The sequence below is a fragment of the Hippocampus bargibanti genome, linkage group LG10 (genome assembly GCF_051943395.1).
Source record: "Hippocampus bargibanti isolate YZ-2025 linkage group LG10, ASM5194339v1, whole genome shotgun sequence".
Lineage (NCBI taxonomy): Eukaryota > Metazoa > Chordata > Actinopteri > Syngnathiformes > Syngnathidae > Hippocampus > Hippocampus bargibanti.
In genome coordinates, this window is record NC_142743.1 from 15,944,263 (window position 1) to 15,964,697 (window position 20,435).

The following is a 20,435-nucleotide window of genomic DNA, read 5'->3' on the forward strand; positions in this document are numbered from 1 at the left end:
TTTTATCACATGACCGAAGCCACGTGACGTTTTACAACCGGAAGGCTCGGCTGGGATGCTTTTTGACAAGTGATCGTGCACCACTGAGCGGCCAACGAGGACCCGTGCAATCGCAATTGTAAGACGGAACCATAATTATGAACTTTCATTGTTATTCGAAATGGTACTTTTTTGTATTTCATTCACCACCTTAAAAAGATCACGCTTTCAAAATCTTAATCACACTTTAGTCGCGCTTTGTTCAGGTTTTATTCACATTGATCAACTCGATCGAAACCACCCGCAGAGCAAAACTGTTATGGAATGTCACGATAATGCACGCTTTATAAACAGTCACATAACAACCGAGAGAGTTGTTGCTCGAGCTTGAAAGACGGTTAGCGACCGTGTCATGTGATTCTCGCGTGCTCATAATCTATAAACGTGTTATTGTTGCTTAAGATCGTCCTCTGCCACCATGGAGAAACCGGCTCGAGGCCATCCGCTGCAGTTTGCTTTGGTCACTCCATGTCCATTACTGTGAGGTGCCAAATGCAGAGGTCAGATTTCATTCACGTGTGTGAACAAATAGATACGAGTCGTCTTCTTTACAAGCATTTGCTTCGTGCTTGAAGTTTCTTCTTCTTTTCCTTTCGGCTTTTCCCTTCAAGGGGTCGCCACGGCAAATCAGTGTCCTCCATCTTTAGAGGTTTGATCCGCATGTTTGTTTTCTGCAGAGAAATCATGGTAAAGGTGAGATTGCTGCTGTGAAATGTAAATTTCTTCACTGCGAGACTAATAAAGGCAAATCCATCCATCCATCTTTTTCAGAATGTACACCATGTTAGTAAAGAGGTGCCACAAAGTTAGATGAACATCACCATTCCAATAACAACATGGGCGACATGTAAAACAAAAAGGAGGAACTTTCATCTTTATGTGTAAGTGCATTGGAGATTGTAGCTAAAGTCCCGTACCCGAAAGCAATGTAACACGTATTTACATAAAACAACTTTCCCTCCACTTGTGACTTCTGACAATAATCACCTCTGCAGATTCTCCTCTCACACATACTATTCAACCTTTTCTTCACCATGGACCAACCTCTCCTACAAAGAGAGAAGAGAGAAAGACTGAGTGGCTGCTGTTCCAGCAGGAGAGTGAAGGCATGGTTGCCTATTTTATCCTGGCTACCCAAATACAATCTTAAATGGCTGCAGATGGATCTCCTCGCCGGCCTCACTGTCGGGTTGACAACTGTCCCTCAGGCCTTGGCCTATGCAGAAGTAGCAGGCCTTCCCGTGCAGGTAACTCCAATCTATAAAGTGGAATACCCATTGTTTTTAAATTTAAATTAAAAATTAAATAACATCATCTGTAAATCATTCCTTTTGTGGGACAATGAAATGTTTTCTGATTCTGATATCATTGTAAGATGTTATCCAAAGAAATGACGCAACATGATAAATAAATATCAAATACAAAATAAAATGAAGGCATAAAGTTAGAGTGATGACGGTGAGTGGCATATATGTGTCAAGGAACTATGTTAAAGAGTGAAATTACTACACTTGCTAACCCACAAGTGCCAAACTATTAATGTGTTTGGCTAAATTCCCCCCCCCCCCCCCCCCCAACCTCCCAGTCTTATGAGATGACCTGATCATTTAATGCAAAGGTGTTAAGTCAAGGCCCGGGGGCCAAATCTGGCCCTTCATAATATTATCCGGCCCGCAAAAGTAAATCAAGTATGTCAAGTGCCATGATGCTTGCTAAAGTTTGAACATAAATTTCTAATTGTCGTATGTAAACCACAAAAACAGTAATTATTTTTACTTTAGTTTTGAAAAGTAGTTGTTCATTAATTTGTTGTGCTGTCTGTATGTACTACGTGGAAGAGATGAAACATTATAATGGTTTCCCCAAATTCACAACAGCGCTCAAGAGGAAACCGTGGCTACATTGCGGACCGCGTTAAAAAATGGGTTTGACACCCCTGATTTCATCCGTAGCTCCATCCAAGTTCAACACAATCACTTTCGCACACACAGTACGGGCTCTACTCTGCCTTCATGGGAGGCTTCATCTACACCTTCCTCGGGACATCCAAGGATGTGACTCTGGGTCCCACAGCCATCATGTCCCTTCTCTGCTTCTCGTTGGTTGGGGGTGAACCGCACCGAGCCGTGCTGCTCAGCCTCCTCTGTGGTCTCATCCAGGCTTCCTTGGCATTACTGAGATTAGGTGAGGGGAGGGAACCACTCAAGTCATATGAATATGGAGTGATTTAATTTAGCAGCAGTTGACTTCACAAAAACAAGCATCACATTCTGTCGAAGGATTTGTATCCATTATGAGCAAGACAAAGCAATAGGATGTTTCATTCCGCTGCGACATCTACTTTGTCAAACTGCAGGTCTAAATGTGAAGTTGTTAAATATTCTGTTGCAGGCTTTCTCTTGGACTTCATCTCATTCCCTGTTATAAAAGGCTTTACTTGTGCTGCAGCAATCACAATTGGCTTTGGGCAGGTGAAGGTGAGGTAATCGTTGTCATTGCACAAACACAACGCACCAAAGCAGTGAAAATAGACTAATGAGAGCAATAATAAAATGCCCTCCAAAGAGACAGTTTATTAAGACGAAATAAATTAACTGAATAGCCGTCACATTATTTCATGATTCACCTGATGATACAAGCTAATAATTTTTATACATATTTCATGAACAATTAATTTTCCTCCTGGTCTTTTTCTATGACTTTTCTATTCCTAGAATATCCTGGGACTCCACGATATTCCCCATGAGTTCTTCCCGCAGGTTTACTACACATTTTACAAGATCACAGAGGCGCGTATAGGTGACGTGGTCCTTGGTCTGCTCTGTGTAATCTTGCTTATCATGTTGACGTCAATGAAGACACGTCTGCAATCCGATGATGATGATGATGATGATGATGCTCCCAGGCTCCCCAGTGCCGCCAGAAAACTTGTGTGGGCCGTTGCTACCAGTCAGTGCCAGTGTACAATACTCCTTTGATTTGGCCTGCACGTCTGCACAACAGTTCTCCTTCACTTTCTTTTGTGTTTTGATCAGTGCGTAACGCCCTCATAGTCGTGGGCGCATCTTTTTGCGCCTTTTCGTGCGAAGCTTCTGGCCTTCATGTTTTCTCAATCACTGGGAAAACGTCCCAGGGGCTTCCGCCTTTCAAGCCCCCGCCCACTTCAGACACCACCACCAATGGCACTGTGGTAACGTTTGGAGAGATTGTGGAGGTAAAGAGTCCGGGGGAGGGTGGCACATCTGTTTTTACCATCTCAAGGCTGATTTCTTAGTCTTCTTCTTTGAACTTTACGTACACAGGGCTTTGGGGGAGGTCTCGCTGTGATTCCTTTCATGGGATTGCTGGAGAGCATTGCGATTGCAAAAGCATTTGGTGAGTTTTCCAAGTTGAAAAAGCTGTTCAGATTGGTTCATACAAAGTATCCTTACTGCATTCTTACTCATTTTCACAAGAGTCGCGAGAATGTCAGAGCCGATCTCGGTTGTCTTAGTAGGCAGGGTAGACCCTGCCAAGTCTATAACAGGGGTGTCAAACAATTTTTTTTTCCGCGGGCAACATTGTGAGAGAAGAGGATGCACAAAACCGGGTTAGATGGAGGACACTGATTCGCTGTGGTGACCCCTGAAGTGAAAAGCTGAAAGGAAAAGAAGAAGATTAAATGTAACTTGAGCAAGTTTGTTATTTCAGAAATAACCCCCAGTCAAAAGAAAATTCAAGAGTCTAATAAGACAGCAAGATTATCTCATACATATGAATGTATAAAAATTCATCCACGATTGTATTAACAAACTCAATGTTTAGGGTGTCGAAGAAGGCCTTTTTAATTCAACACATATTTAGGCCAGCGTACTAATGCTAAAAACTTTTGCCTTCTTATTTGTTCTCAGCCAAACAGAACAACTACAGAATAGATACCCACCAGGAACTGTTGGCAATTGGTATGACCAACGTCATGGGCTCTTTTGTCTCAGCCTACCCTGTTACCGGCAGCTTTGGAAGGTGTGTCCGTGTGCGTGCGTGTGTTATTTGTGCGTGCATGTGTATGAGAGAGAGAGAGAGAGGAAATGTGAAGAAGAGAGCAGGAATAAATGTGGACAGTGTGTACAAATTAATCTTTTGGCATTATGTTTAGGACCGCAGTGAATTCGCAGACTGGGGTTTGTACTCCGGCAGGAGGAATTGTCACAAGTGAGTGCAAACCCTTTTGTATTTACATATTTTAATGCTTGATATTGATGTTTTTTCCATCTTGTTCACATACACTGTCAAGTAGGGGTTCTTGAAGACCGGACTCAGGCACCCCAAGGTCTACACTGCAGCCACAATAATAAAGACATGTTTTTTTTTAATTGTGTATTAATATGCCCCTACTGTACTGTGTAACGCGGAGCATGATTAGATTTTTAAAGGCATATTTTTTCACATAAAATTTCATTACACCTTGGGTATTTGACTGTGCACGTGGCTATATTGCTATGGCAGATCGGTTATATGCAGCTCGTACTGTGCAGTACCTCGAAAATATTCCCCTAAAATTAAGTACAGTAAAGTCTCGTTATATCGATATTCAAGGGAGTCCGAAAAAATATAGATATAACCGGGACTATCGATATATCCAACCCTGTTTGCATGGAATTTTCTCCGTGCGTGCATAGAAATAGTATCGATATAACCGGGACTATCGATATATCCGATGTTGATATAACGAGACTTTACTGTACATAGCGTAATTAGTAAATTGCGCTTAAATTGAATGAAGTGAGAGAGAGAATGTACTCATTTAGACCCAAATGTTGTCAATTACTGTTAGGGTCTTATTAATGAAGCAGGCATCAAAAGTAAAAACAAATTCTTAATCTTAATCTTTGGGATGGCACAAAATGTGACTGCCCACCCCGAGGGGCAGGCAGGGGAGAAGAGCCAAGAGGGAAGAGAGAGGAGGGGCTTGTTGGGAGACCTTTTAACAAGACTGACAGGATGTGACGTCATGTAAAGCTGGACAGAATGTGACATGATCACAGGAAGTCCGAGAAAATAAAACGATGTGAAAGGAAATAGAAAATATGTTTAAAAGCTGCCTTTCCAGTAGCTCCTGTATTTTGCTTTTCTAATTTCATTTCTTTCATAACTTTGCTGCTGTGAAATGTAAATTTCTCCACTGCGAGTCTAATAAAGGCAAATCCAATTCAATCCAAAATGTGTTCATATAGCGAATTGCCTTAACAATTACCTCACCAGTGTATGTATTTGTTTTTGCAGGTGTGATAGTGTTGCTGTCTTTGGCGTTCCTCATGCCGGCCTTCTACTACATCCCAAAAGCTTCTCTGGCTGCAGTTGTCATCTCCGCGGTCGCTCCTATGGTTGATTATCATGTCGTGGCTAAAATATGGAAGATACACAGTATGTTCCTACATTCGTACACAGTGCACTTTCACAGTTTTACCTCACAGTTTTATGCTTCTGTGTCATCTCCAGAGCTTGACCTCCTTCCCTTCATTGTGACCTTCTTGCTGAGTTTCTGGCGGGTGCAGTATGGAATCATCGGAGGTGTGGCTGTATCTGGAGCCTTACTCATGTACACCCTCGCTCGACCTGGAATAAAGGTAATTGATGTTACAGTATGAGTTACTTTGCGAGACAGGCAGGGACTTTTTTATCACATTCGGGCCATTTTACAATAGAAGAAAATTAAAGCCACTAGAACCGTCTTTATACATAAATAGAAAAGCGATTGTATGCAATTTTCCCACAACTTAAAACGGTGCCCGAGTGTTTAATGGAAATGTGACATGTTTTGTTGAACTCTCTCACTTCTGGACAGTAGGGATATATGTAGGGCCAAAACGACCTGCAAATTTTAGTTCGCTTACAAAGCCTCTTAGATGAGAAGCGAAACGTCCGAAATCTACAAAGAAGTCCAGATGACGGCTGAATAAACCTTTTCATCGATGGACCACTCCTATACGACTGAGAGCTTATACAGACGTAGCTCAAGAAATACAAATTACATCCCATAGTACACGTTAAACACTTTTATTTGTCTTGCTGAAATTCCCCTGTTTGGCTACTTCCATTTTGGACCCACCATTAGGCTGACTCCCCTTTCTTCTTTGACTTTTGGCTTTTCCCTTCAGGGGTCGCCACAGCAAATCGGTGTCCTCCGTCTTCAGAGGTTTGATTCGCATGTTTGTTTGACCCAATTTGGCTTACTTTTAACCCAGCAGTTTTAAGGGCGTAACAGCAAAAAAGCCGTTGTGTTACTGTTTATGTTATCCCCTGGCTTGCAATTTAGAGGTATCGGAGATAAGCTACTGTACACTCTACATACCATCAAGAAAATAATGGCTAGAGCGAATGGGACCAGGATAAGAAGAATTGTTTCTGATAATACTGGTATAGTGATAATCAATAGTGAGGGGTGGATCAATTATCAACATAATTAGTACCGTTATTATGCAATACAGAAAATAATGAGGCAGACAGGCAATTTGCCTGTGCGTTCGTGATGACAGTTGTGTCTTCCATGTGCCTTTTGTGTGTAGATGTCAAATCAAGGTGTCATGCTCATTGAGTTGGCCAGCGGGCTCAGCTTTCCTGCTGCAGAACATCTGAGCCACATCATACATACACAAGCTCTACAGGGTAAGTCCACAACCTAAAGATGACAATGGTGAAGTGAAGTGTAAGAGAAAGAATGAGCTTCTTTTTTTTGGTTGTTTTTTTCACCATGTTCACCAGACTCTCCTCCACGGTCAATTGTATTGGATTGCAGCCATGTCAGTGTGATAGATTACACAGTGATTAATGAGCTGAGTGACTTGCTGGGACAGTTCAAACGCCAAGATGTGCATCTAATCCTTTCTGGACTGCAGGTATACCCAATAATCTTTTCATGTAAAAAGTAAATTTCCAATTGTTATTGTTTTTCTTAGACATTTTTAAATACTCTTTGGCTAGTGCAGTCTCATTTTCTCCTCCTTTACAAAACACCACAGATGGCCATTGACTTATTCAGAAAGGAGTTACAGTACATCGCTATTACAAAAAAAAAAATCCAAAATGCTTTCTTCTGTTCCCACTTATAATGTGATCTTCACAGTAAAATCCTCTCAACCACCTTACAAGCCCTCCAAAGCCTCGACGGGTAGACAATGTAAAGTTGATGGCTCTGGATGGGCACTCAGAAACTGCCTTCTAGTGCTGATTGTGTGTCCATGTGTGTCACATGCTAAATAAAAACATTTTGATTGCTTGCTTGCATTGTAGCACCAGATTGTGCACTGCAACATCTAAAACATTTTCTTGCTTGTATTTGCTTCCTCCACCAGCCAAATGTCCTGGAGATTATTTTAGCTGCAGATCTGGCGGGCCTCAGATATGCTGACAGTGTTGAGACAGCACTGCAGATGGGATCAGGGAACCTCAATTCATAATGCAGGAGGAAATGTCCATCTACTGCCTAAGGAAGTGATGTATCCCGATGCTCACTAAACTCAACTGGAGATCGTGAACAAACAATCAGGCCACAGTGTAGCCATCCAGCTGCAGACCGTCCAACCGACCTCTCCGCTGAACAAAGCGGGGCTGTGAAAATGCTGCCCATGACAGGCGCAGTAAAACATGAGCGCCCCGGAAGTGTCCAGCAATGACAGTCAAATGGCACTGACTTACTCCGAATCAAAAACAGTGCTGGTATACCCATGCTGGATGAATTGATGGACATTCAAAAAAGTAATCATTTTCCACAAGTGAGACTCTGAAGAGCGACAAACCCGGAAGTGTAACGCCACTTTGAGACAATAATAGCGGCGCACATTTTGGAATGTGGACAAAGCCAGTCAGAAATTGATTCGGAAAGCGACATTTTATACTTAACTGATGTGATTCAGGTGTTTGAAGAGTTGGAGGAGAAGGTTGTTGGCAAGATGTATATTGGACCATACATGTACCACCAGCACCGAGTGGAGATGAGAACCTTTGGAATTGAAAGAATGATTATTAGTGTCATGTTACATTGTTTGCAATTCGATGGTGTGCCGTGCTGTCTCTTGCGCACAATGGGATTACTTACTTGCTCCATGTACTGTGTTCTCTCTTGCAAGGAGATCTCAAGTCATAGTGGGTTGATGTCCAACATTGTCATTGCTCAGGGAATTCTGTTGCATGGTCAGCCACTCCACACATTATATCAGCAGCAATGTTAGTTGCAAATCATTACAGATGATTCCACTCTTTTAGTTTGAAATAATTTTGATACAGGATTACTTACATGTCCAATATTCTGAATCAAGTGTTTTCATACACAATAACCAGTTATTCATTGATTATCTCACCAACCTTTTTTATAAATCCCATTTGGAAAATAGGTCTTAAAGGGGCTTGTAAAAAGAATGCTCGTCGATGTTATCATTAAAATCAAAGTCAAGGCAATGTCAAAGTCAGCTTTATTGTCAAATATGCTAATATGCATGACATACAGCACAGATGAAATTACTGTCCTCTCGGACCCAGCGTGCAAGGCACTTATAATGACTTTAACAAACATAATAAACACGAAAATGCCAATTTGCCGGGAGAGAGAGGAGCCGCTGCGTGTTCACACGCCGCCTTCTTGGAAAAAAAAACAAATAATATGACAACCCAAAAAAACACAGAGAGAAAATCATTCGCTTTGCTAGAATCAAAGTGCATTTTTCCAAATTTCTGGTCCTTTTGCTGATTCCATTGTTTTGGCCACTCAAACATGTCCTGAATGTGAACAGGGTATCGCCACACATCACTCTAAATAGCTCTCACAATGGCAAAGTTCGTGAGCTAAAGCGTTCGTAAGCTGAGGTGTCACTAAAGGATATATGACAACAGTGGTGACACCTGGGGTGGCAAATCATCAGGTAAAGGAGGCACCTGCCATCACATTGTAGTTTGTTGTGCTGCAAAAAGCAAATTGCTCACCACGATATCTTCGAGCGAAAGTCTGACCAGCACTGTATTTGTTTACGGAATACATTGGTGGGTCAAACACAACACAGTAGGTGCTGCACTTCCTGTCATTTGCCATTCAGTTTCATATGTTCCATGTGGGAACTTGTATCGTCGCAGAATAATCAGAATCAGAAACATTTCTACTAACTGTCTACAACCTATAAGTTAAAAATCATCGGTACCACGCTTGACATCTCAGAACCATTACGACTGTGTAAAATACTACATGTGCTCAGTACTAAGAATATTGTATTGTGTGGGAAACATTTAGGCATTCTTTAATGCAGACACATTTTTTTTATAATTAAACTTTCAACTGATTATTCTGACAAAAAAATCCCATGATTGTAAAGTGACCTTGAGAGTTTGGAAAGGCGCTTAGAAATGAAATGTTTTATTATTATAAAAAAGTTTTTACTTTAAATTCCCCACTGACAAATGACTTTTTCACTGCTGTCTGACAAATATCAGGATGAATGATCATATACTGGAAATATATGTTTGTTTTATTCAAAAGAATGTCTTGAAGTTTTTGACACCACCTCTGTACCACATCTTAAGTACATACCGGTCATGTGTTGTGCTAGGATTGTTCCGCGAAGAAGATTTGAAAAAGGTACTTTACATTTGTATGAGTAGAGGTGTTTGATTTTAAATAGAGTTCAATGAAAACTAATGCTTAATATAGTGTTTGCCAAGTACAAGAAGGAAACTGAACACATCATTTTCAGTCAACACACTCGCACATGCACATGCACACACGCGCACACACACACATGCACAAGCACACGCATGCATGCACACACAAACACATTTGTATGCAAAAAAGAAAAGCAATTTAAAGGGTGAAACACATTTCTCATTGATCCCAAAATTTTGCAGGGTAATGTGTTTGTTACATTATATACATTTATATCTATAGATCTATTGACCAATAGATTGACAGATTAATAGATAAATCGATTGACAGATATTCATTCACTTTCTCATCCACTTTTACATCACAAGGGCCGCGGGAGTTGATGGAGCCTATCCAAGCAGTCTTTGGGAGGGGACACCTTGAACTGGTTGCCAGCCAATTGCAGGGCACAGAAAGACGAACAACCATCCGTGGTTACAATCACACGAGGGACAATTTAGTGTTGTGTGTTTTTTCTAAGAAAAAAAAGTATTGCTTTTATTTAAAGCATGAACATTTTCTGAGTGACCCCAAACTTTTGAACAACCGTGTTCACATACACACAAAAATACGTTTTTGTGTGGAGTTTTTGTGTGGGTTGTGGTGGGTGGGATTGCTAGCCATCCCAACCAGCACTCCCTCAGCCTCTACAGCACAGGTGTCAAAGTCAAGGCCCGCGGGCCAAATCCGGCCCGCCACATCATTTTTTTCGGCCCGCGAAAGCAAATCAAACTTGTTAAATTCCATGATGATTGCTAAAATCTGAGCCAAAATTTCATATTTTTGGATGTCAACCACAATAAAAGTCATTATTCTTGACTTCAGATTTGAAAACGAGTTATTCATTAATTTGCTGTGTGCTCTATATGTAGTATTTGAAGGGATTTAAACATTCTAATGCCTTCCCCAAATTCATAACGGCCCTTGAGAGGAAACCATAACTACAATGTGGCCCGCGGCAAAAAACTACTTTGACACGCCTGCTCTACAGCGTGCTGCCATCGGGTAGGAGACTGCGGAGTCTCCGAGTCAAGACCAGCAGGCCTAAGGACAGTTTCTGCCACCAGGCAGTCAGGAGACTCAACTCTCTCCCAGCCCTGCCCCCCCTGCCCCTTCCCACTGCCACACTCACCGAACTCTGAGTACACGCTACACTATCATCCTGAACTCTATTTTTTTTTCTTGTTTTTTTTCTTCCATACCTCACTTCAACCCTTTTTGTTTGTTATTGCATTACTACATTACGTCACTTTATATATGTCACTACCTCACTTTACATATGTCACTACCTCACTTTACATAGGTCACTACCTCACTCTACATACGACACTACCTCACTTTACATTCAGAAATTACATGTATTGTCTGTTGTCAATTGTATGTCTTTTTTAGCCACATTATAAGTGCCTTGCACGCTGGGTCGGAGAGGACATTAATTTCATCTGTGCTGTATGTCATTCATATTAGCATATTTGACAATTAAGCTGACTTTGATTTACACAAAATATACTTAGAAAATAAAGTTATTCCCGGTACACAATAATATTGTGTCCTTCAAATCTTTGTCAATTTGACGACACCCACCAATGAATGATTTGCCTCGTTGCACACTTCTGGTTTCAGTTCATGTTGCACACTTATTATTATATGATCTATTCATTCATTGGCACCATTTGCATTTGCGTCACAATTTCTGAGGAAAAGGGGTCAACAATGTTTATTTTTTTTTCTCCACGCCTTATATTTAATTTCTGGTTCTTGGCTTTGGGCTTTGTATGCCAGTTCTGTTTGATTGTATGTCATATTTATCAGTTCCTCTGTATCAATGCAGTCAAGGACCTATTTTTGTGTTAGACAATTGATTGCTTTGTAGGATCTTTTGACACCAAAAGCGGGTTAGCAGTATAAATGAGGTCACACTCTTGTCACCGGCAACATTAACAACTCAGAGGCTCACTTTGTTTCTCAAGGTAAGTAAAAGACAACACTTGGAGAATATTTTAAAAAATATTTGGATTGTACCTTTGAAATCTGTCTAAAATTAGGATCATTGCCTTTCAGTAAATTTTGTGTGTGGTCCATTTTGAAGATGTTTGGAGGGGTGTTATTGCCCCTAATCCTACTGCTCAACACTGGAGGGATTTCAGGTATACCGTTTTTCTAATCAAAAGATAGCCTGTGTGTTGGTGTTGGAGTAAAACTGTATATCATGTAGTCACATTATATTTGTAAATTAGTTTGCTTTGTATTATCCAAGTTACTTGCACACGCACATAGCTTTTTGTTTTGACTCATAGCCATGCTGACTCTCAATAACAGAATGTGCAGACACAATAACAGAATGTCTCCTTAAACAGTCTTCTGCTTTTATTTCTGGCAGGAGATTATAAAATCCAATTTCAATTGTTTTTCTACTTTCCATTACACCTTAATTCTGATTGTTGATTTACTCTAAATTATTAATACTTCTTTGATGCTTATCCTGACTTAGGTCACAAGTGCACAGGAGAATTATTTTTTCTTTTTCATCATCTTAGGGACAGTCGTTTCCAGCTGTGGTTTCTGCCATGAAGAAGCGATGTGCCAAGAGTCAGACGAAAGTGGCGACTCCTTTACTGGCTCGTCCTGTGTGTGCAACGATGGCTTTGTAGGCGATGGTCTCACCTGTTACAATGCCGTAGCCTGTGCCGATGGCTCTTGTTGTAGTCAAGGTTACGAGTGGGCACCTGGCAGTGGCTGCGTGGACGCGGACGAGTGCTCGCTCGCCGAATCGCCTTGCGCGGCACCTCTGATTTGCCAAAACACACCCGGCACTTATGAATGCCTCGAGCCTGCCGCAAACTCCAGATCAGGCATTTCCTCACAATCAGTCCGGTTCTCTTGTGGAAACACAGTGTGTCCAGCAGGCATGGACTGCATTGGAAATAGATGTGCCGATCCCTGCCAGGACTACACTGCCCTGAATGATCACTGGCGTTCGACACAGTTTGGATATAATAACTCCAACCTGGCAAAATGTGACCGAAATATTGAATGGCGAGGCTGGTATCGCCTGTTTCTGGGGCACAACAGTGCACGTATTCCAGAGCGATGTATAGATGAAAACATGTGTGGAACCCATGCACCACTGTGGATAAGAGGACCTCATCCCACACAGTCTAATATGATTGCATCTCGTACTGTGTGTAACGCATGGAGCGGACAATGCTGCCATTTTGCTACACACAACATCCACGTCAAGCTATGCTCTGCAGCAGCTAGCAGCTACTACGTGTATAAACTTGTGAAGCCATCGACGTGCTATCTTGGTTACTGTGCAGGTATTGCTCCATTTGAAACATTTCACACTCAAATATAGGCAGCATAAAATCCATCCATCAGTTATCCAGATGATAGAATAAAATAAAATATTTGTCGATGTTTATGTGATGATATTTTTTCAGAGGTGAATGGACTATATTCTACACTAGAACCTGATGCTATTACAACGGCTTTACCAACTAATGGAACAACAGGATTCCATACCCCACAAACAACACCTACGGTACCAGTGACTGAAGGGGACGTCCGTCTGGCGAATGGCGGAAACGGCTCCTGCTCTGGCAGAGTGGAAATCTTCCAACGCGGCCAGTGGGGAACGGTTTGTGACGACATCTGGGACCTGAAGCACGCTCAAGTGGTGTGCAGACAGTTGGGCTGCGGCAGGGCCCTGGCGGCAACCCACAGGGCTCACTTCGGACAGGGCACAGGTCCCATTTGGCTGGACAACGTCAGATGCACCGGAAGTGAAGTCAAGCTGGGACAGTGCAATCACCAAGGGATTGGGTCGCACAACTGTGGTCACCACGAGGATGCTGGAGTGGTTTGTGAAGGTATGAATTATGGACAGCGATTTCGATACGGAGCAGGGCTTGGACAAGAACACCAACGCCGTAGGGAAATCTTGATGGTCGTTTCATTTGTCTCCACTTATCGTTCAACAAGATTACATGGAAAAAAACATGTTCCAATTTGGTTAGTGTTCATGAACCACACTGTAAACATTTAGACACTGACCCCAAATGTGTCCTTGTAAAATACACCTGAAAAAGTATTTTATCCCAAAGTTACTCTTTTGTCTGTCTGTTGTGTTAGCTGCTTCGCCTGTGAGGCTGGTCAACTCTCACAACCGCTGCTCTGGAAGAGTTGAGGTCTACCATAATGGACAGTGGGGGACTGTGTGTGATGACATTTGGGACCTCCCCAACGCCAACGTGGTGTGTAGACAGTTGGACTGCGGCAGGGCACGATCAGCACTGCACAGTGCAGCTTTTGGACAGGGCAGCGGACCCATCTGGTTGGATGATGTCCGTTGTTTTGGAAATGAAACCTCAATAACAAGCTGCCGACATCTTGGATTTGGAAGACACAACTGTGTTCACGGGGAGGATGCCGGTGTTGTTTGTGAAGGTAATTTCTTGTAGTTGGATTTGGTTTTGGCCTAATTACACTGAAACAATGAAATTAATGATTCCATACATTTTTTTGTTTCGAAGACCAATCTTCACTCAGACCTTCACACCTTATTTGTGGTTCTGACAAAATCCAAGTGGGCCTGGATTCAGTTAGCATAACAAGCGCTGGTTACAACGCACTTTCTGGCAACCTGGCAGTCCGTAACTGTTCCCGGGTCAGGGTACAGAATGGCATTGTGTGGTACGAGGCTGACACAAAGGCAGATGCCTGTGGAAACACGCTTACGGTAAAAACAAAACAAGCACAAAAAAAAAAAAAACATGACACCTCAGCGCACCTGTACTTTCGCCCCACGTTTATTTTAAAATGGCCCCCTGTGCAATTTTACTGATCACAAATAAAATGTCATGTGTGCAATTCGACACTTTATATACTGCCACTCACTCTGAGTAATGAGTGCTTTATGCTATCAACTTAATGCCAATTATTATATCTTTGATGCAGTGTCACAAATATTCTTCAATCTCTTTTGAAACCGATTGATGATATTTTGTGTGTTTTATGTACTCCAGTATGGAATAAAATATTGCTAATGACTGATTGTAACACAAAAAAAGGAGAAAAATGTCCATGCAAACGCATTTACTGTACCTCAAATCCTCACAGGGTTAGTCATTTGTACTTCATCAGTACTAATGTTTCTCTGTACCAGATAAACAATTGAAAAAAAGATGATAATAATAATAATACTAATAATAATATTAATAATTCGTTTAATTTATAAGCACCTTTCAAAACCCTCAAAGACAGTTAACAGTCACAGAATGTTTTTCTGCGGGTGAGCAGCGGCAGCCAGACGCGCCAGCGTTCACTCAACAAGGGGGTTGTGCCAGAAATATTGTCTGTGATTGATTAGAAGGTGGGGGCATCCCAATATCTTTAGCATCAATGGTTCTACTCATCTAGATTGGCAACGATCGGCAAACAGTGATCAACATAATTTGGAACACCACAAAAAAAACATCCTTATATGCTACATTTGCATTGCATTAAATATTAAATGAGAGCAGCAGTTAAACAGAGGGTCCTGTTTCTCCTAACCACAAATCTGTCTTTCAGACCAACCGGACACACGCCATCTACTCCAACAGTTTATTCATCTACCCCTTGAACAATGCATCCTTCTCTCTTGCTGTGAAACTTCCTTTCTCATGTGCTTATCCCCTGGACACAGACAGCAGGCTGAATGTCGCCGTCAGGCCATTCCTGGAGTGAGTAGTTGTTTTGTGAATGCGACTTCAATTGCCATCATAAGCAATTGATATAATGTTCATGTGTGAAGTATTTCACAGTTGTACAATTTGTCTAGCCTGTGCCAATGGGTTATTTTAACCCTTTCAAGCACCTTTGAGCCTGATACTGTGATCGTCTGTTCCCTGAAAGTGACCATTGTCCTTGAAACGGTTAAATGACATGGTAGTTCACATCCCTGTGAGCGCAATGCAAAGCACTGCTTTACAAGTTTTCATTTCAATTCTGACAAAGAAAAACGTTGACGATGATTGATGACGTGCTTTTTCTTGACAGCCTGGAAGGTGGTATTGTTAAGTCGGGTGACGGACCCCGAGCCTCCATGGTCTTGTTCCGCAACTCCAATTACACAGAGCCTTATGCAACGGGAATAGTGGTCCTTCCGGTGGGCTCACCATTGTATGTGGCGGTCTCTGTGAACAAAAGAGACCCCAGATTGACACTAGTGTTGGAGGAATGCTTTGCTTCTCACTCCTCAAACCCTGCGACCGCTGAGCGATACTCTCTCATCCACAACAAGTATGCATCAGTTGGAATGACTTTAGATTCTTGACAAAAAGAGGATGATACTCAAAGATGTCCCCTCGGTTGTTGTAGATGTCCTGCTGACCGTCAACAAGTGTCGGTGGTGGAGAGTGGCTCATCGCTTCGGGCTCGCTTCGCTGCCCTCTTCTTCCTGCCTCAGGGAGAATACCGAAATGTTTACCTCCACTGCAGCCTCAGCCTGTGTGATCGCGGGGGGCGCTCTTGCATTCCGGTCAGTAATATACTCTTTTCCATTTGATTCATAGCTTGGCAACCACTTTTCAATTGTTTATTAAATACTTGCCGATCATGTTTTCCGATTGCTTTTCACGTACTCCCGCCACATACCTGTAGCCTTGCTCAAGGAGAGCACAACGCTCTGTCTCAGACTCTGCTCCAGTGGAACCAGTCACCATTGGCCCAATCACTTGTAAGCACACTCAGTCGGGTATCAGGCTATACGGCGTGTTGACAAAATAGAAATAATTGCAAAGGCCCGTTCTCTCTCTTTCCTTTTTTATCTTCAGGGAATAAATCATCTGAGTGACATCCACTAAAAACAGAATGACGTAGTTTGGAGGTGGGGTAAACCCTCGACCATTCAGCCCTCAAACACAGGCAACAAACAAAACAAACAATCATTCATACTTTCATTCAAATCTATGAGTAATTCATTAACCAAAGAAATTTTTCGAGATGCATCAATGAGGGCAGGTGTGACTGGAGAATGCGGAGAAGATCCACTCAAGGATGAGGAGGAAGTGCATACTCAACACAGAGATGTTTCAACATAGATCAGATTTGGACCTCCATAGTGTGAGGCAGAAGGGTTCAGCACAAATCTCACTGTGCAGGACAGCATGATTATATGCCACAAAAATACCAGTGCTTTTTGAAAGTGAAACTCTCGAACAAATAATAATCAACAAATCATCTTCAAATTAAAGAATAAAATCATTTTGCAAAGAATGTCCTGTGTTCTTCATTAAAATGAAAAAATGTGTGTGAAATGTGTTAGTTTGCAAATGAATCACAAAACGATTTCTTAGATGTAATAATATTGCCACTGCAAAAAGCGGGAAAAAAAAATAAATGTCAGTATTCTCCTTATTCGCCTGTTGTCAGGTAAATTAGGCCGGGGGTCAAAGCAGATCAAATAAATAAATAAATTAATAAATAGAACAGATATAAAATCAACACATACAGTTATCCATTCATCTATAGCCATCCATTGTCTGATCCAGCCATCTTCGGGCAGTGGGCGGTGGACACCCTAAACCGGTAGCCAGCCAATAGCAGAGAACAAAGAAAAAAAAAAAGAAACAGCCATCCGCACTCACACTGAAATCTCAGAAAGGGAAGTAAAAGAAGCCATTTTTATAAAACAGCAAAACCCTTCACTAAATCGCCATGGTGGTGTGAGGTTTAATTTGGATTGTGCTCACAACAGACTTCTTAGATCGTTACCACGTTGGCTTAGTCATGCTGATGTAGTGATACCAGAGCGAATGGGCCAAAATGGGTCGAAAACCAACCACATTACCACATGAGTGAACTTCACAATCAAAGCTTACTACACCTCTTGCATTGGCATAAAAAGTATTATTTGCTTAACCTCAATTTATTCTGTTTTATGGGACTGAATGCACTAAAAGAATCATGTCGTCATCACAAAGGAAAAGGAAGGAATAGGACGAGGGAGGGTGTTGTTTACCCATGTGAACTCCTGGTCTGGTAGCGGCTCAAACTAAGGAGTGCTGGTCCTCTTAATGCACTGAAAAATATCTCAACTCCACTAAACTCAATATGTAGTTCTTTCAAAAGAGGCAAACATTTTTTTGTCCTAACGCTGGGTCTTAAATATTTGGGCATGAGTAGCATGTGCAAAATTCTGAACGGAAAATGTGAAAGGAGAAATGATGTGGCAATGGTTTCATGGGATTTCATTATTTTGGTGTCATAGCACTTGCTCTCAAATGCTGGGGACATGCCCCTGAATGCATTAAAACAACACCCTGCCTAAGTCTCAACCATCTTGCAAAACCACAAAATATCATCTCAAAACCTTCAGTGTCTGGAATACAGTAGAAGGTACATCTATCCCAACGGTGCGTTGCTGGATTTTCCATATCACAATGAGAGGTGCATGGTACTAGTTAGCTCATAAACAAACCAGGGCTGCTCCCGGCTTGGCCTTGAGGCTTTCTCGGTTGGTGCTGGTATTTGAACATGCTTTTAGCATTTATCCACAAACACACATGATATATTTAGAAAAACAATCCTTGACTTGCCTCAACGTGGTATTTGATAATACGGCAAGGATGCTCAGATTCCTCAGAAAAATTATCCTTTCAATACTTCTAACCCTTCTGTTCAGTGATTTGTCACCATGCGCAGTCACTTCTCTGGTTACATAAGTGTGCTTAAATTACAAAAAGGGCATGCTTTACAGCATTATTTCAGGAATATCTAAGTGCAGTTTACTGGCATAAAGAAATTGCCTGTATTGGGTAAGCACTCAAGGTAGAACAAAGGAATCAGTTAATCGTTTACTTCAGTTATACTGGATAAAATGTTTCCAGAGGGTGTACCATACATGCATGCTGGTATTAAATTAATCATTTCAACAAACTATTGCATAACCACACTACAGAATTGAAAAAAACTCAAAGCTTTTGGTTATTTATCATGTCCTGGTGAGAAATTCTTTCATTAACACAAGTTAATCTGAATTTGTTATGGTTAATCATCAACTTCCTAAAATAAGAGCCTCTAATTTTCTTATATTTTTATTTTTCAGAAAACACAAACAAAATACGGATTATGTTATATTTATTGATATTGTCATTTCACATGTAGAATTGAATGGTCTGTTTCTGTAGACGGTTTAGAAGACATGGCCAGCACCCTGAGGAGATGTTTAAGGTGGAGTGAAAACGTTTTTTTTAAAAGAGGTACAAGTTCCTCGGTATACCACAAGCCAATGGCAACCTCAAACTGGCAACAAGGAAAGCGGCTACGGCTAAATACTACCTCCTGCGGATGAGGCAAGTCCTAACAAGCCTGCTCAATGGCAAGAAGAAGACCCGGGCAATAAACAGCTATGCCCTGCCAGTGATCAGATAACCTGCAGGAATAATAAGGTGGCCAAAGGAAGAGAATCAGACCATGGATGCTAAGACCTGAATGCTCCTAACCATGTATGGAAGGTTCTATCCCAAATCCAGCACCCTGAGACTGTACAGAGGCCGTAAGGAAGGAGGCCGGGGACTGGTGAGAGAGAGCCACTGTCTTGGATGACACATCCAAGCTCCATGAATACATCAAAGAGCAGGGTTCAACATATGATGTACTCAGAGAATGTCTCAGACAATGGGGAACACGGGCTGAGGTGTTGATTAAAAATGGTCCACTGTTGGACCACCTGGCCATAACCAGGTGGCTGGCATAGTCTACCGAAACATCTGTGCGGAGTATGGACTGGAAACCCCAAGGTCAAAATGGGAAACACCTCCCAAGGTAGTAGAGAATGACCGAGAAAAGATCCTGTGGGACTTCCAGATACACACTGACAAGATGGTAATGGCCAACCAACCAGATATCGTGGTCATAGATAAAGGGCAAAGGAAAGCCGTTGTCGTGGATGTAGCAGTCCTGAGTGATGGAAACATCAGAAAGAAGGAACATGAGAAAATCGAGAAATACCAAGGGCTCAGAGAGGAGCTGGAGAGGGCCTGGAAGGTAAAGGTGACAGTCGTTCCTGTGGTGCTCGGAGCACTCGGGGCAGTGACCCCCAAACTAGACGAGTGGTTGCAACAGATCCCGGGAACAACATCAGATATCTCGGTCCAGAAAAGCGCAGTGCTAGGAACAGCATGGATACTGGGCAGAACCTCAAGCTTCCTTAAATAAAGGAAGCTAGAAGCATTCAGGTAAATAGTTATTTACCTCTCAAAAAAAATATGTACAGTACAGGGAAATAAGAGTCACAAAATAGTTTTTTTGAACTTGTATGGAAGTTCATAATGCATAAATAATGTATATATCTATAAAAATGTTTTATTATACATCATCGTGGAAATACTTTATCAAAGAGGTTTTAAATAATACTGCATATTGGCATATTGCATCATACTTTGGGATGTGTCTCACGTTAACAGGGGAAATGTACAAACTCCATTTGTCACCCGCTGTTGTCTTTTCATCCCAATATTGACTGATGACCATAAAGTTTATTGACTCTGGGTTTGTACTGTTTGAGGGCTATTTTTCTAGAAGACGTTTTGATTAATATGTAACATTTTCATTGAATCGTCATCAATATGAATTCAGTGTTTGACGAATGACAATATTGTATGACGTCTTGTAGAGAAATTCTTGGCTATAAATTCCCTCACTCTTTCCTCACTTTAAACCATCACCACCAGTTTGTTGACAGCTT

At 41.7% G+C, this 20,435-nt stretch overlaps 2 protein-coding genes across 10 annotated transcripts; both read left to right on the top strand.

Moving 5' to 3' along the window:
* Positions 1-50: 50 nt before the first annotated feature.
* Positions 51-9,652, top strand: slc26a11 (solute carrier family 26 member 11). 9 transcript variants are annotated; one of them, XM_089007003.1, is made up of 17 exons: positions 51-118; positions 442-539; positions 651-732; positions 811-920; positions 1,035-1,286; positions 2,031-2,223; positions 2,431-2,516; positions 2,754-2,988; positions 3,075-3,253; positions 3,342-3,414; positions 3,930-4,041; positions 4,175-4,230; positions 5,302-5,442; positions 5,518-5,645; positions 6,585-6,684; positions 6,781-6,914; positions 7,371-9,652. In XM_089007003.1, the coding sequence occupies exons 5-17, from the start codon at positions 1,074-1,076 to the stop codon at positions 7,473-7,475; spliced, it is 1,755 nt and encodes a 584-aa protein (XP_088863129.1). In that variant the 5' UTR covers positions 51-118; positions 442-539; positions 651-732; positions 811-920; positions 1,035-1,073; the 3' UTR covers positions 7,476-9,652. The 9 variants fall into 9 exon arrangements, with proteins under 9 accessions (XP_088863129.1, XP_088863125.1, XP_088863130.1 ...); XM_089006999.1 differs by having other exon boundaries at positions 1,097-1,286; XM_089007004.1 differs by having other exon boundaries at positions 651-726.
* Positions 9,653-11,632: 1,980 nt separating this feature from the next.
* Positions 11,633-16,963, top strand: LOC148892661 (uncharacterized). The gene is made up of 11 exons (XM_089005813.1): positions 11,633-11,673; positions 11,765-11,850; positions 12,241-13,023; positions 13,147-13,575; positions 13,838-14,152; positions 14,239-14,444; positions 15,278-15,429; positions 15,746-15,988; positions 16,067-16,226; positions 16,349-16,424; positions 16,522-16,963. Exons 2-11 carry the CDS (start codon positions 11,793-11,795, stop codon positions 16,539-16,541), a joined length of 2,442 nt encoding a protein of 813 aa, XP_088861939.1. The 5' UTR covers positions 11,633-11,673; positions 11,765-11,792; the 3' UTR covers positions 16,542-16,963.
* Positions 16,964-20,435: the final 3,472 nt, after the last annotated feature.

Coding starts and splice junctions, on each gene's coding strand:
- LOC148892661 (XM_089005813.1), top strand. CDS start 11,793: ATGTTTGGAGGGGTGTTATTGCCCCTAATCCTACTGCTCAACACTGGA. Junction 11,851..12,240: donor CAACACTGGAGGGATTTCAG/GTATACCGTTTT, acceptor TCATCATCTTAG/GGACAGTCGTTTCCAGCTGT. Junction 16,425..16,521: donor CACCATTGGCCCAATCACTT/GTAAGCACACTC, acceptor TTTTATCTTCAG/GGAATAAATCATCTGAGTGA.
- slc26a11 (XM_089006999.1), top strand. CDS start 850: ATGAACATCACCATTCCAATAACAACATGGGCGACATGTAAAACAAAA. Junction 2,224..2,430: donor CTTGGCATTACTGAGATTAG/GTGAGGGGAGGG, acceptor ATTCTGTTGCAG/GCTTTCTCTTGGACTTCATC. Junction 3,254..3,341: donor CGTTTGGAGAGATTGTGGAG/GTAAAGAGTCCG, acceptor TTACGTACACAG/GGCTTTGGGGGAGGTCTCGC.